The sequence below is a fragment of the Siniperca chuatsi genome, linkage group LG3 (assembly GCF_020085105.1).
Source record: "Siniperca chuatsi isolate FFG_IHB_CAS linkage group LG3, ASM2008510v1, whole genome shotgun sequence".
Classification (NCBI taxonomy): Eukaryota; Metazoa; Chordata; class Actinopteri; order Centrarchiformes; family Sinipercidae; genus Siniperca; species Siniperca chuatsi.
This window is the reverse complement of record NC_058044.1, coordinates 9,192,987-9,209,485: the sequence shown is the minus strand read 5'-3', so window position 1 is coordinate 9,209,485 and position 16,499 is coordinate 9,192,987. Positions and strand designations below refer to the sequence as shown.

General features: G+C 37.1%; 1 protein-coding gene across 22 annotated transcripts in view; it reads left to right on the top strand.

The window, feature by feature from the left end:
- LOC122873309 (sorbin and SH3 domain-containing protein 2-like) overlaps window positions 1-16,499 on the top strand; it is a 62,934-nt gene that overhangs the window by 15,299 nt on the left and 31,136 nt on the right. For 19 of the 22 annotated variants that reach the window (XM_044189869.1, XM_044189874.1, XM_044189877.1 and 16 more), the window contains exons 2-3: window positions 3,964-4,142; window positions 16,358-16,413. In XM_044189869.1, the coding sequence (XP_044045804.1) occupies window positions 16,404-16,413 (10 nt within the window). In that variant the 5' untranslated portion in view covers window positions 3,964-4,142; window positions 16,358-16,403. The remainder of the gene's footprint in view (window positions 1-3,963; window positions 4,143-16,357; window positions 16,414-16,499) is intronic. The other 3 variants (XM_044189870.1, XM_044189880.1, XM_044189883.1) reach the window with 2 other exon arrangements.

Below are 16,499 nucleotides of genomic sequence, written 5' to 3'. Positions count from 1 at the left end.
CGCCTGCAGGGCATGCTTTCTGCCTGAGCTTTCTCAAGGACCGAGCTGTCTGATAATCACGTTTTACCTAAACTGCTGAGCCACTTTCTTTTTATAAAAATATTACTTTGTTGTCAGCAGTGGAGATTGATGGGGATGATCAGTGATTCTGGGTCAGTTTGAGCCAAGGATGTCACAATAATGTTGAATGTTGGCTATCTATTAATTAATAAGGTGATTATTAAGAAATCAGACAGTCCCACTATGAAAGTAGCTAATAACATAACATTGTGGGAAAACAAAGCTCAGGCCTATTTCCCATTTAAGTTCCAAATGTAAGCAGATGATAACATCTATAATCATATCTTGCTTTTTGCTACTGTTATAATTGCAATAACTAACAATGGACACAAGGGGAAGGACTTTGCATCACACACTGTGGATTGGACACAGTGGCATTCTGGTGCATACACATTTACAATGATCAGATGTGGAGAAATACATGTTGTAGTGGCAGAGACAGAAAATGAGGATACTAAAGAATGTCCATATTGCCAAAAACAAAGTGCACATTCTTTTTGTGCGCTTTCATTTAAAATGGGTTTTTAAATTTAAAAAAGAAATATCCTGAACTTTTAGACAACCAAGACCTCATGAGGTGGTTTAGTTTTAATTAAATGTTTGCTAAATATGCAGTGCAGTGCAACTCATAAATGTATAATTAATCAAATATGATAATATGAAAAATACATTAATTTACTGGTAGGCTACATTTTTACTTAGACCTGACCTTCCCAGCCAGGATCCTCTTTTTCCTGTTTTATTTATCCTGGCATGTAAATACTATTTTTCAGTCCAGTGAATTTTAATTTATCAATTTCAGTGGTCAGTTTATCACAGAAGTATAAAAAAGGCTGCATTTAAAAAAAGGCTCTAAGTAGTCAAGGATCAAGACATGCTTTAAACCCATTAGCAATACAACACCGAGGAAGTAAGTAGTCTGTCCTGCTAAGCTGCACAGGTAGGTCAGAATCACAAATGCAGTCTGCTGAGCTTGAGATGATGTTAGACATGTGTTTGCTGCCTGGTGCTTGCAGATCATGGTGAATGGAGAAACAGAATTTTAACAACATAGTTTTTATCATTTCTGTTTATTATAAACAGAAACACATGCAGCACCACAATTTTTGCTACTGTAGTATCTATCCTAACAGATCAAACTAGGCAATTCTGAAAGGTCTTAAGTAAAGCTATGCTTTGTTACATCCTGTAGGAGTTGACTACAACAATGAGGTAAAGTAAAAATGTGTCCATCTGTTGTGCTGTAAGAGAGAGTTTTTGTGGGAATTTTCTTAATCAATGGCTGTATGAATTGTTTATATACAGTACTCTGTCCTGTTTGACATCAGAGGCCTAAAACCTTTTGAGATTATGGTTAGCTGGTTTGAAATGTATTATGAATTACTTCTATATTCTTAATTCACATCTAAAACTTGTATTAGTATCTGTATCAACACAAAACACAGTGAATTCCTAGCTCATATTCCTCAGCATCATGTGTTGTTGCAATGCAAGAACATGTTGGCACCTTCTCTGTTGAACAAATATATTTGTAGATGTATTTTTCATTTTTGATCTGCTCCCACGTTTAAGTGTTTTCCAGTAAGTGACACTTACTAATGTGTACATGCACAGCTCTTCTGCTTTTTATAACCTGACACTTACTTAACTGGAAATGGCAGGGCCTTGCAGAAGCTGATAATGAATTAGGTGTTGAAACTATACGGGTGAGACCATGTCGACGCGGTCACTGTAGTCCGGAGTGGCTCATAGGTCAAAGTGTCTGTGTGTTTGAGTGTGAGTGTGTGTCAGTCGCTATAAAAATAGTTTGCTCTGGTACTTTAATGAGATCATTCCTAAGCTGCTGCTGTGCCATGTTGGTTTTAATTGTTTTTATAAATCATTCCTTCACATGCAAAACTTGATAGGAGATGCTTATCAAAGTCACATCAAATGTCAGAAACCTTTGATGATGTTTGTTCAGATGTTGATGGAAATGTAATCGGTTATCTATTTGTAAAGCGACATGTAGGTTAAAGCATAATGTCTGAAGTAAATAGATAACGATTAGAGAACAAAATTCAGGTGCTTTGGCCCTTCGGTCTCCTGATACTCCCCTGATTCTGGCCCCAAGGTTACATCATTAGCACCTGTCAGTTGTCAGCTTTTCACCATACCTCTGTGATCCTTGGCACATGACCAGAAATGTGGGGGCCAGCTGCTGTTTGATCATGTCTACTGACACACCAATCACTGTAGTGGGCTGTGGGAACCCCAAGGTCTGAAGCTCGGGTGTTTGGGGGGGACATAGTTACAGGAGTGCTACTTATCATTGGAGCCATCTGTGCCCATGTAAATGGGATTTTTACATTACCACTTCATCATTGGTACGATGACAGCGGACACAGATAGTGTTGATCCAGGACAACTCAACTAAGTCCATCCATGTTTGATTTAAAGGTTGGCAACATGTTGACACTTGACTGAGCTTGTTCAAGAGTTTGGTGTTTTACCATTGTGGGTTTATATGCTTAAAATACACCCAGTTAAACTTATTGTTTTTGCAATAATGGGTCCATTTAAGGTGTAGACACAAGGGACTGTTTTTAGTTATTAGCCTGCCATCTTAAGACAGGTTGTGGCCTAAGGTGATGTCACAGTTAGAATCACAGTTGTTTTGGCTATCTGTTTTTGTAGGGAAAAATAAGTCACCACTCAACAATCTTATCAGCATTCACTTGCCACTAATGGAGCCTCATTACCATAAGTTAACGGATTTCCTTTGTAGTGACTGTTGAACTCTTCCTGGACCATACTACACAGTAATTTGTTAGTTGCTGATTTTTGTGCCTGTTTTGTTTATTGTCGAGTATGCGTGTGAAGGGAGGTGGAAGTGGTTCAAAAAAGCATCTTGCACAGTAGCCGCTGGTTGGTTTTAGGTATCCAAGCTCTAAATATGAGATGCTAATAGCAGTAGTTACATCATCATTCTGGGAATAGCAGGGAGTCTGGGGTCTAGAGGTGCTTCTGGCTGACCTCTCTGCTGTGTATATTCAGCCTGTGTGTGTATGTGTGTGGTCATTTCCAAATATATATTCCCATATTGATTACACAGCAGTAACATCATTAATGACACAGGTGAGTGGACACATAATTAGTCTGTATATATTTACAATCTGATATGACACTGACTGCACATAGTTTATTTGTGACAAAAAGAGAAAGAGTTGGTGTGTGTGCTTCTCTCTCCATGTATACGCGTGTATATTTGCACATCTCTGAGTGACCCTTCTTCACAAGCAATCAAAGTGTCAGCAACAGAAAGTGAAAGAAAATCTCATGTGAGAAAAATTTGACACTCCTGTCAGTTTCTGTGTGGAGTAGTCCACTTTACATATACCCACACTGACGACATTGGCTGCTGTGTGACATTAAAGCCCGGGAGGAGAGATGGGTGTGTGGAGGCTCTCTAACACCCATCTCTGTCTGCTCACTCCCACTGCTATCCTAAGCCTAGTTCATTTAACCATGCATAACTTGTCAGAGGTGTACCTACAGTACCTGATGCATTTTGTACCCTACAATTACAATGTGTATGGGACTGTGTTATTGTTTGTACAGTATGTACAGATATGTGTGTCTATGTGGTCTGTCTTTGCATGCATATGTGTGTGCATACTGTGTGGTATGCATGCATGCAAACATGTGTGCGTGTGGTAAAATAGAGATAGTCAGCCCTGTCACTTAGCCCCCACCCATATACACTGGGGGGTAACTTTCCAGTCTCATAGACGAGCATGCCTGAGTCTGAAAATAGCCGTATCTGATCACTGCTTCACCCAAACAGGGAACTCTCTTTCTCTGTCACTCCCTCTCTTTGGCTCTCTAACTTTCTCCTCATTCTGTTGTCTCTGTGCTTCCCAGGCATTAAACGGGGTAAGATCTGGGAATAAAGCTTGACCTGGAGGAGAGACTTATCCTGAGCAGAAGGAAAAGGAGAAAAAACAAATCAGAATAGAAGAGGAAGGAAAAGGCACTTCGGCTCACAGCTCACCTATACCTGTCTCTTCTTAGCAAGTCTCCAGTCTTTTGGTTTTATGACGGTAAGAGTTCAAATTTCTCTGCTTGATGGACTGTTGCACCTGCACTCTGTTGGTTGAGAGGTCAGGCTTTTAGGGTTAAATGTCACAAAAGATACTCAGACTGCAGGGTTGCATTTCATTACTAAATAATGTGTTCATGTACATTTTCATGCCAAAACACAGGACCTTTATTTTTAGTTTTTAAAAGTGGATTGAAAATTGGGTATTATGGATTGGCAAATAGAAGTTTAATTTACCTTCCTAATTCATAGAAGAGAATTCATATAATATTTTTATATATATATATATATATATATATATATATATATATATATATATATATGTGTGTGTGTATGATTTACATACATCTGTGTTATAAAATTGCCGTTAATGTCACGTTTCAAAACACACACAAACAGATCATATATTACTCATGTGTCCATATATACTTGCTATGAACACATATGTTTTAAAGCGAATGCAAATTAAAAGAGATCTGAATAGATTTTACAGCCCAAACACCAAAAGTGAATTGTATTTATCTGTTCTGCCAAAACCCACAATTATAGACCGAGAGTAGAATTTTTGTCTTTTGTGACAGTGGACACGGGAAATTGTGTCAAATAAAACAGTGGCTGCTACCGCGGGCACCTCAGAAATAGCATCAGTAAATAACTTAGATTACAGTTTTGTGGACTGAAAAGTTTTACATCAACCTTAGAAGATTAATTAAGGCTTGAAGGGAAAAAAAAAATGTTTGTGACTTTTAAACTGAAAAGGGAAAGTTAAAATTAAATGAACATATGAAATTCATCTGCTGAACTTTATTTTATATTTCTGTATTTTGATTGACTAAATGTGGAGCAGAGTCCCCCAACAACTTCCCCTTCCTCTTTCCCTTTACCTCTTACCTTCCCATAATTTTGCCCCAGAATCTAATTTTCCTCCTTCTGTCCCTTTTACATGCTTCCATCTCTTCTTACACACTTTTTCATGGTCTCTTCTTTCCCACTCAACAAAAGCCATGCACCAATCCCTCCATTAGGCCAGTCTCAGAGGTGTTGCGGAATGTCACCTTGACCCCTTGGGTACACAGTAAGGGGTGGTTCCCAGCCTTGGTTCGTTGCACGAGTTCGCTTGGTTCCCTTTCTCCCGGACCTGACATACATTGAGGCACTTTGTCTGTTCCCAGTAAACGTCAAAGGGCACCACATGTTACACGGTACATGTGACATTATTAATACATATAAATGATTGATTCCAGTCCCACTAAAACTTTATTTGTTTGGAGAACTCTACAGTGCTCCTGTAAAGGTTTTTGGTTAGACATAAGCTACATTATTTGAGACAGAGATGGCTTGATTGCTTGGCTGGATCTGTATGATGTGAGTCTAGGAAGTACTTGAGAGACCAGAATAAGTCAGGTTTAAACACAGATTTATTTATTTATATGTCTAGAATAAAGCACCAAATGTTTTGAGGTATGTGTGTCCTGCAAATCAGGGAGCTTATCAGGGCTGTGTAGAAATGCTATTGTTTCACTTTCAGTGGCTTGAAACCTTTAATTCCCTTGTTACTGTTACTTTGTTTTACCTTCCTCTTCCTCATTCCTTCCTGATACTGGGTATCTGTTTAAAAGCTGATGTACAAAAGAACAAAGACATTCAAAAGTTGCCTTTACAGAATAACAGCAAACACAAGGCTCTTGAATTACAGCCTCGTCTGAATGTGTGATACTATCAGTAAACAGGCATCTTTCTTTCTCTGTCTGACATGCAAAATACATTTAAAGATGCCTTGGTATTTATACAAATATTTAAGAATATGTTGATTCATACTTATTGTCATTAGTTGCAGTATTGCTCGCTACCACTAACATCAACAAAGCTCTGTAAGAGGACGGAGGTTTTTGTAGCTAATTGCAGTGTTGTTCAGTGGCCATCGTAGAAATAGAAGCATTACTGAAACCAAAATCAAAAGGACTGTTCAGGATAGTCTGGAATAATTTGAGATGTACAATTGAGCCCACACATAAACAAAAAAGTCTCAAAGGTTTGAGTCTTATGCGTAGCGAGTAGCTACTGAGATAAACAGAAATTGTCACCTCTCTTGAGATACTTCCTGATATATTCAGTTGTGATAGTGAAGTTTAGAATATCTCTTTAACCACCTTGTTGGAATTAAAAATGTAAAATTATATTATTTCCTCATGCCTTACACCCAGAGTACATAAAGATTCCTCAGATGGATTTTCCTGATGCTGCGGACCACCTTAGAGGGTGAAGGGTCCTGTCTAATGGCAGTAAATATAGTAGCCCTGCTAATCAAGTTCCTCTTATCTTCATGCTCGACACTTAACACCGGTACCTGGGGAATCCAGACTATGTATGGGGAATGTAATCTTAGCCACAGCTGATAGCCATTCTGCTGTAGTGTACCCCTTGCATCAAATGATAGACTAGTTTCAAAATATTTTGTTTGTATGCTATTCTTTTATAACATTTTAAAAATCTAATGACGCAAGCAAAGTCTTTACTAAACAAACTGTGAATTGGGATGTAATTTGCAGCTAATTTTCTCTCTAAGGTATCAAATATTTCTACAAGATAGCTATATTGTTCTTCAGCTGCATTTTTTTTCCTGTTAAGGTGCAATGATCCACAAAGCTTCTTCACTGTTATACTGTATTTTGCACAGAACTAACTTCCCCACAAGAGTTATTAATAATAAACAGTGTTTACAAAGAATTTAGCTGGGAGTACAGCGAGAGACAGTTTTTCAGGATTCATTTATTCGCTACTGCTTCACCATCCCTCCCTCATACTCTAGATAGTGTTTACCATCCCAATGTTTGAATAAGCATTTCTGCATTCTCCTGAAATTCTCTTCTCCATTAGGCCTCTTAATTACCAGATAGTGTGCAGTTAAATCAGCATTTGTCAGCCATGGAAATTCTTTCTGAAAGGTATGAACATGATTTGGAAAACTCATATTTAAAAGCAGACATGTATTCGGGGTCATTTACAACCTTTTTGCTGTCTTTTATGACAATGGCCTGCCTGTGCTATGGTACTCATCTGAGATCCTCTCTACTTGCTTGCATTAGGTGGTAGTTGTGGCATTTACCTGCCATGGATATCTGCTCTTAAGAGGGGGAAGTGCTCATAAAGATAATCATCTGTGTAGCATTTTAAGAAAGGACTTAATTTGTTGCTTTGATAGAGCCTTTGCTTACTATTTTGTGAGCATAAGAAAGTGTAACTTGTAGTGATTTAGTTTTTCTTCAGCTGACAGCATTACAGTTTAAACATCACATTTTAATCTGAAAGTGTTACCTAGGTGACCAGCAGTTGTTCTCTCTTCACTCAACCATTTGAAAAAGCTGAAGCTATAATTGGGGCCCAGCTACAACACTAAGTCAAAATATCTAGTCAGGAAAAGCTCAAGCTTCATCTTTGAAATTGCTTTGCCGTTCAGTACCATGTAACATTGTGCATCCTATCATTTTATTGCAACTGTTTATATTAACTTGTTGTGTTTGTCTCTGTTTGTAGCTTCGGGTTCTATAGTCTTGTAATCACTAGCATTTTATTACAGAGCTTTACATGTAGTGTACGCATCTTGGAGAAGAGACGATGAAACAGTGGCAGTTACAGAGGTGCTTTTTACTGGTGATGCTGTGTCCCCAGACAGCTTTAGCCAGAGAGCTTACATAATACTACATGCTAATATCAGCTTCTTTCCATTTTAATTAGTATGTCATTTACTCTGTTTTTGCTCCTTCAAATTTACTCGTATTCCTTTTGATAATCTCTCATCCTCTCTGCAATCTATCTGTATTCATCTATGTTTTTTATTTGTCTTTTTCTTTAGTGCTTGTCCATGCTCTTTTATCGTATAATTTGTTTATCTGTCTCTTCCTCTCCATGTATCAGTGTATACAGTGAATGCATCTTTAGTTCTGTATAGTAATGGTACGATAACAATCCCACAAATTGTCACATCCAATTCATTCTTCTTCCCCATAGCCCCGACTCACAGTGCCAAGGCTTGTGTTGCATAATTGCATTAGTGCTCTCAGGCCAATGGCTCTGCTCGTTAGTGGGGTTATGATGCAATCTGCAGAACACACGGGCCTCTGTTGTTTGCAGTATGGGCAGTGAGTGGGCATGCAGGGTCAGTGTATTGACCTTCCCAATCCATTCATACAGCCAGAGGGGGGTCTGCTAATGAGTGGCAAGGTTGAACAAACAAGGCTGATAAGAGACTTTGTCGGAAGTGGTTGTTGTTCAGCTAGCGGCAGTAATGGTTTGATAGAACAGTTACATGGTGCTGATAAAATATTCCTTATAAAATGGCCTGCATCTAACAACAAGTAGCTTGGTATTTGTGTGAAAGAGAAGTTTAAATCAGTGGTCTTCATAAAGACTTATTTGATTGGTATTATTGGACTATTAGTTCTGCACTTAGCTGTCAAATAAGTTTTTTTTTTTATTAATGCATTAAAGACCCTATATGTATGGTATTTATTTTGATTTAAAGCATGGTTTGACTGAATATTCACTGTATTTCTGACTGGCTAGAGAGTATGGCCTAAACTGTTTACCACAACCTGTCCAAAACATCAATAAATTAGTGAATGATCTTGTTTAACATTTTTGGCAAGTGACCAGAATATAAGCAGGATAATCATTCTAATGTGTGCATTAAAGGATTTAAACACTGCAGCTAAGACGTACCCTCAGCAAGGATTTAAACGTCCTTAAGTCCTTAAACACACCTTGACGTGGATTAGAACTTAATATCACATTCATTCTCAAATTAATTTAGATTTCAGAGTTTTACTGATTAATGAGATCATCATGGTGAAAAGTTGTTATATATATATGACAAGTTGTCTTTGTAGCAGATGATGTTACTCTCTACTGCAAAGGGACTTGCAGGGTTTACAAAAATTATCAAGTTTCTTTAGCTTTGAGTGGCTTTAAGTAAAGCATTATTTGCATCAAGACTGTCCATGTTTGATGATTTTCTGTGATTCAAACTATACAGTGAAAATAGTGAATATAATTTTCCTTAAGTTTACTGTTGAAATTTGAACTGCTAAACCCAAGATATTACAGGTATCCTTCTCCTGTACTGTGTTGTTTTAAAGTACTCCATTATATAATGTTGAAATGTTTACTTGTTTGGCTGATGTCTAACATGAATACTTGAAATACTACAAATTCAAGCTGTAAAATACAGTGTCAACTTAAAGCACAATGGTTAATTCCTTATAGCTAGGCTCTTATTTTTATCCCAAGCCTTTCTTTTTTTTCTTGCCACAACCCTGAACTCCCCACATTTTTACCACAAAAATGCACCACTAAAATAACTTGGCTCCAATTCAGTAATTAAGGAATGAAGCAATTCGAAATTCTGCCTTTTTTGGAGGAGTGACTCTCGCTGTCAGTTGGGTTTCAGGCTAGCCATGTCTCGACTGAGATTTATGTTGGATCTCCAGGGAAATTCTTTTTTGCTGTGATGAAAAGGGATTTGTTCTCTCTGATTCCATTTCCTACAGTAAGATGTGTGCTTCAGTTTTATCCCCATCAAACTCCAGACTTATAATGAATGTTCCCTGCAGAGCATCACTACAGATAATACATAGTGTTTCTTATTAATTTATACAGAATATTCACCTAGTGTCCATTCATATTTCTGCCAGACTGTATTAAGCTTTCAACAGCTGACAAGCTTGTATATAGAACAGCTGAACAGAAAATGTCTATCTGATGACTTTTTGGTTAGGTCTTTAAATAGATTTGTTAAGGAGCTTAATCTGTTGACATCTTGTGAGTATGTCTCAGTCTGAGTGACTACTCCAGGGTCAAGACCCTTGAGGCCATAGTCGGCTTATCTCCAATGACTGTTCACTCTCTCCTGCTGTCTTCACACATACGCAGAAAAAAGGACCTTTAAAAGCTCTGTTAAAATGCCATTCTGAAATTAAATAGATTAAATTAAACATTTGCATTTTGAAATGCAATTAAATAAATATGAATAATGAATTCCAATAAGACATTTATACTGAAGGTTATAATTCTTCCTAATAAGTCATAGTTTTAATTAGTTTAATTATTTTACAATTTATTTGATTATTCATATAATCATTGATACATTTTGCTATATTCATTCATTCATAAGATGTTTTTTTCATTATGGTGGATTTATTTATTTAGTGTTTGCTATACTCAAAATGCTGACTCACCCTTTCAAGTACCTGGAATGGTAAATCCTTGAATCTCTCCCTTGTCTTATAAAGGGAATGAGCTATGAAATGGAGGAGGATATGCTAGTGAGCTAATTAAGAAGGAATTATTTCATGAATGAGAATTAGAAGACCTCGTTGTCTCCTCCAAAAAGCATTTTACTGTTGGCATCATCTTTAAGTATGGCAGACTGTAAGAAATTTCAGGGTCATGGGCTTGTGGACAGTGAAAGAAGGAGGCTTAAAAAAGTAGTTGGAAAGTATTTTCTCTTTAGCACCTTCTACAAAAATAGATAAACTACTGAGACCAGATTACTAGTTTTGTTTTTAATAGTACTCTGATGAAATATGTTGTCCCACTTGTGCTGAAATTAGAAACATGGACCTTACTGTATATAACTTTCAAAACAAGGGAAACACTTTAGTAAAAAAGGGAAACAATGCAAAGGATTGGGTAGTAAATATACTGTAGCATAAAGCATTTCCAGTGGTTACTACCATCCTCTGCTGAACGTTTCTACTCTGGTCTCTACCAGTGACATTCTGCTGATCTGCAGGGTAGGACCAGGTGGTTTAATGAGCCAGAAAACAACACAAGCTGTAATCCATAGCCATGTACAGGGAAAAGAAAAAAGTTTTAAAAATTCTTAGATATTGCTTTAGACAGTTAAATCATTGTTATTGCTTTTATGTTTTCAGTATCATTTTTCTCATGGAAGGATGGTGACAAATTTGTTTATAGACACTTGTTTTGTCTATGCCAAGGCAGACTGCCAGTGACTAATGACATCCCGGCCAGTGCTCTTTGAGGACATGTTTGTGTTTTCCTTTCCTTCCTTTTGTGTTTCCAGCTTACTGTCTGGGTTACATTTTTCTTCATATTATTGTTTTTCCAGGACATTTCTTTTAGTATAAGGACCTAGCTAAATGACCCATCTTTTGTTAATAAGGGCAAAAATGGTGGTTAAAATGACATTTTATGATAGGCTTAAATCTCATTCTGTAGTAGCATCTAGTAGCATCTGCTTTGTCATCTAAGTGCTGTCTACATACTAATTTAGACATATTACTCATGGAAATTCCCATATACTCACTGCGACTTATCTTTTGTCTTTAGAATAGAATTTTTGTCTACAAGAGTTTTGTCAAGGTCAACAATATTAAAACTCTTCCAGTGTGGAAAATTACCATGTCGTCAAGGGGAGGAAAATGGCCATGCCATGATAGAAACAGTTTCTGGGGATGAGAACAAATCAGTGGAAATGTTCTTCTGCTAAAGGAAGAGAGGAGAATGAGCCTCCATATACTACAGTGTCTTATGTTTCAAAAGCATTCAAAGCTCAAACCCGATTAGTCCACTGATATGAACTAAATGGGTCCCAGTGGGTCACTCAACAGACTAATGAGACTTGATGGGCTTGTGGTGTTGGACATCACGGCTTTCTGTGGCTTATAGCTCTGACTTGTGTATTTGCAGTCCCACAGCTATTACATTCAGTAATTATATACACACTAGTCTCCAGAGTGGCCCACCAATGCCTAAATTACAGTCAGTGGATAAACCACGGCAAAGAAACTTAACATACCAAATGCTTTGGCCAGCAAAAGTAGGAATGGAAACAACTCTTTGGAAATTAAGGTCTCTTGTTTATCATCCCTTTTTTAGCACATTTAGTCTTCATTCAATAAAGATATAGTAGAATTCAATGTAGAGAAAATTTCTGTGAATTGACATTTAACTTCATTATTAGAAATGATAGGATAACAAGTGTTTGATCTGTCAACATTTATTCCCACCGCTTCCCTTGTAAGTATTACATTAAGCATTACATTTTGGAGTAGCACTCACTGAATATTAATGGAAACATTTGGTGCCCCTCCAGTATATCCCGTGATATGCATGCTAAAATACACGAACTGCTAATGATTTTATCACCGGCTTTACAGAGTGCTGCACATTTTGTATTTAAAAGCTTAAAAAGGTTTATCTGGACAGATAGTCAGAGTTGTTCAGAGGTGTAGAGCCTGGGGGGTTTTCTTCCAGTGTCCAGCCATAACATTACACCATGGCCACAGCTGCTGTGTCGCCGCTGATCTGTCCCCAAGAAACATGATCCTGTTTATAATCTGACCATCATTTGGACGCTGACTGCCAGCGACGCCAGACCCATGATTTACCCCAGTGCGTGTGTGCATGTGTATGTGTGTTTCTCAGAGATAGATTTACGAGGGCGTGCTGTATGAGAGTGAGGATTAGGTCTTGAGGGACTGAAAGTATCCCACAATACATGGCTTGATGTAGTAGCACTTCCTCATCACCAGCATTAAATGTGTTTGGAAACCCTCACAAGGTGGCAACAAAGTAATTTTATATTTGGGTAAATGAGGGCATATTAATGCTTATTAATATAGGAGGGTGATATACAGAACTTACAAGTTACACTTGTTGCTGAAGAGCTCTTGTAAAGATTATATAAAGGCTGTGCAGGTTGAATTCAGTATTATGTGTTTTGCCTGAGAGAAATAGTTCCAAAGGCACCTGATATGTGTTTATGTGCTTTCTGTAACAAACTCAATAAGTAAGTTCATGTTGCTCATGTCACTGCTTAAGCAAAACAACCTACAACATAAGTAATAGCAAATAAAAGTCCAAGTACAATTCACACAACCTCTTTATGAAATAAGCTACTTTTATTGAGTGGCTGTCTTGGCACAGCTTTTGTTCTATCATCTGCCCCCATTTAAATTGACCTCAGTAGCATATTCAGTAACAATTGTTTTTGATTGGATGGATACAAATAAAACATACATTTGTATTCTGTGATGAAGTGCTATATGGAATAAATTAGGTGCCACAATATATGTTTTTTTCCATATAGCCATTGTTGGGTCTGGTTGTATTAATGGAAACTACATTTTTCAAACAATCATAGCATTCTAAAATTCTGCCCACGCATAACTAATGGAACCATATACACTACTAATTAGTTAGGTTAGGTTAGGCTTTACAGTTGAAAAATTAACTTGTCAGGTCTCTCTGGTGGACAAACTATGTAATGATTTCTAAATGACCTCAAAAATAGTTTGGCATTTCCGTACTGCAATTTCTTGTTACTTATCGGCTGAGATATACACTGATACCAATATATCTGTAATAAGCAAATATCAGCTGATTAGGTCTAGTTCTAATGCTAATTAGAAACCTTGTAGCTTTAAACTGTTGCTATACTGTGCAGTATGTACGTTGTGTGCACTGTAATGCCACAGTGAGAAAAATATATTTTTACAGTATCTCATTATAATGGAAACGTTTTCTTGTTACAGCTGAACAGTATTGTCATAAGGAGAATATTTTGTTATAAAGAGAATGTTTATTTTGAGTCTTAATCAGTTGTTATAATGGCAAAGGGATCATAGAAGTGACTGACAGTTCTGTCTGGATATTTACCATCTTCTCAGCTGAATCGAGCCTGTAAAATTATCAGCATGGTCAAATACATTTTAATGTTATGCCATCCATCTAGTGCCACTCATCACTAGAGCCAACTGCTAAGGCAGTTTACACATTCATGTCAGAATATGGTTGCATGCCTTTTCCAAAATAAGCTCCAGTAAATTATCAGGACGTTCCTTGTCAATGAAGCCCAGGGTTGTCATAGTGTTGAAGCAAATGTCTACCAATGCATTGTCATTTGCATTGTCAGTTTGTTCATACTCAGAGCTGTAACAAATGCTAAAAAGGATTTAACACGAGTTCAAGCACAAACTGCTAACCTGGGTATGTGTTTTCATCATTAGACTTTATGTCTAGTCTTTATGTCTAGGGGAGATCGATCCCTACTCACTCATATGTAAACACAATGTGTGGGGGTTTTTTTATATTACATCTCCGGTTATTAAGATACTGAAATCATCCCAGTCATAATGTCTCAGAGTAGATAAAGAGTTCTGGAGCCATCTCCACTAACATTTAAACAACAGCTACTGTTTCACATTCCCAAAACTTCACAACAGTATCTACGTGTGTGTAAGGCAGTAGTGGAAAGTAATTAAGTACATTTACTAGTACTGTACATAAGTACAATTTTGAGGTACTTGTACTTTACTTGAGTATTTTCATTTTCTGCTGCTTTATATTTTATACAACTCAGAGGCAAATGTTGTACTTTGTACTCCACTACATTTATTTGATAACTTTAGTCACTTTCCAGATTCATATTAATAATACAACATATAATTAACAAATTATGTCAATTATGTCATTATGTATTATTATATCAATAAGACTTTATTTATTTCCATGGGGAAATTCACAAGCTACCCAGCAATATATAAAGTAATATATATATATATAAAATATATATACATAAATTAAAATTAGCTCAGTATTGATACTTTTACTTAAGTAAAAGATTGGAGTACTTCCTCCACCTCTGGTGTAAGGCAAGGTTAGCCATGTGTGTGTCATAGGTATTTATATACCAGACATGTATGATCCCTACTGCAGCCACTGTATGCTGTAACTTGTAGTATCTGTCATGCACACTAAGTCCCGTGATGACATACATGTGCCTGCATTCACACAGCGATGCAACAGTCTGTGTTGTGCTTTTGGCTTTTGATGTGTGCCCTATTCATATCAATCATGCAACCTACTGCAACATTTCCAAGAAAAGGTCTCCACATAGCAAGAGACAGGCATTACATATGGGTACAGTTAAGTAAACATGGCATTCTGTATCACTTATCAGTGCTATTAAGTTATTTATGTTTCATCTATGTGCCATAAAGCATTTGCTAAGGTCATCAAGTCTCTCACTCAGCTGGAAGAAGTTATGTTCCCACATTTGGATTCCATGGGTTTAGGCTTTGACTTAAACATCTTTTTGAACATGACACGCAGTATTTGTTGATTTAATTTAATCTTTTACTTTTTTGTACAGTGCTGCGTAGTAACTCAAGTGAAAGAGAACTGAAAGTGTACAGTATAAGTGACAGAGCTCGGAGTCCTGGTATTTAGCATGTCCACAGCTCTTATGAGAAGATATTATGAACTCTTTTGCAGCTCATATCCTTTTTAGCTGCACCAAATCACAGACAGTTGAGGTACATTTCTGTTCAAATTGACTATTATTTAAAAAAACAAGACACACATTTTACATGTCAGATGTCCATCCGATATTCTTTGTCTCATTGTTAAAGCAGTTAATCAGAAATACTTTCTGAGGCATTCCTAATAATTTGTATCAGTATCTGTTGGTCATTCATATCCATGCCACGTTAGCCATGTATCCATATTCTAATCCTCCTAAATCATTCAGGGTTGCTGGGTGCCTATCCCAGCACATTTTGGGTAGGAGGCCAGGCACACCTTATGTTGCTAGTCAGTCACAGGTCTATGCCACCATAGCCTGATAATCAGACTGAATTGACATTTCAGTTCACTTCGTATGAATCAGTGAACAAAGAGATGTGGGTGGTGGTTCCAAGATCTGGAACCAGGCTAATGCCACCTTATTCTACCTGGAAAATCAGAAGTACCGTTAGTGATTCAGTTCACCCCTATGTTTTCATATTTCATGTCCAGGGGTTTTATATTTATAAGAGTTTAAAATTGAGCTGACTTGCAGTCAATTGCAGTATGTCAGCACACAGCACTCCTACTCCTAAACATCATTAATCTCCAGAATTTCTCTGCACAGAGATTTTGGCTCTTTAAGTATCGTTATTTGAATCGTTAAGTAAACCTAATGCAAAACAGTTTATCCAAATAAAATGAGGTTGCCTCTTATAATTGCAATAACTCAATTATTTATTGTAGCAGTCTCAATAAGATCATTTTGTAAATGTAAATCACTGGAAAAGACAGTAACTTTTGCTCAGTTTTAGAGGGTCAATCAGCTGTTCTAAAAGACATTTATTGTGGAATAATTTGATTTTTTTTTTTTGTCTGAAATACTTTTTTGTGTTTGTTTTTTTCCAGGAAAGTGTGTCCCCCTGCAGTAGATCAGTAAAAAGTGCTCTTCAGTATGAATACAGGTATACAAGTATACACGCACGCGCACACACACACACCATATACTGTATGAGATTGTTGGGGAATCATCATCCAGTCCATGACCATT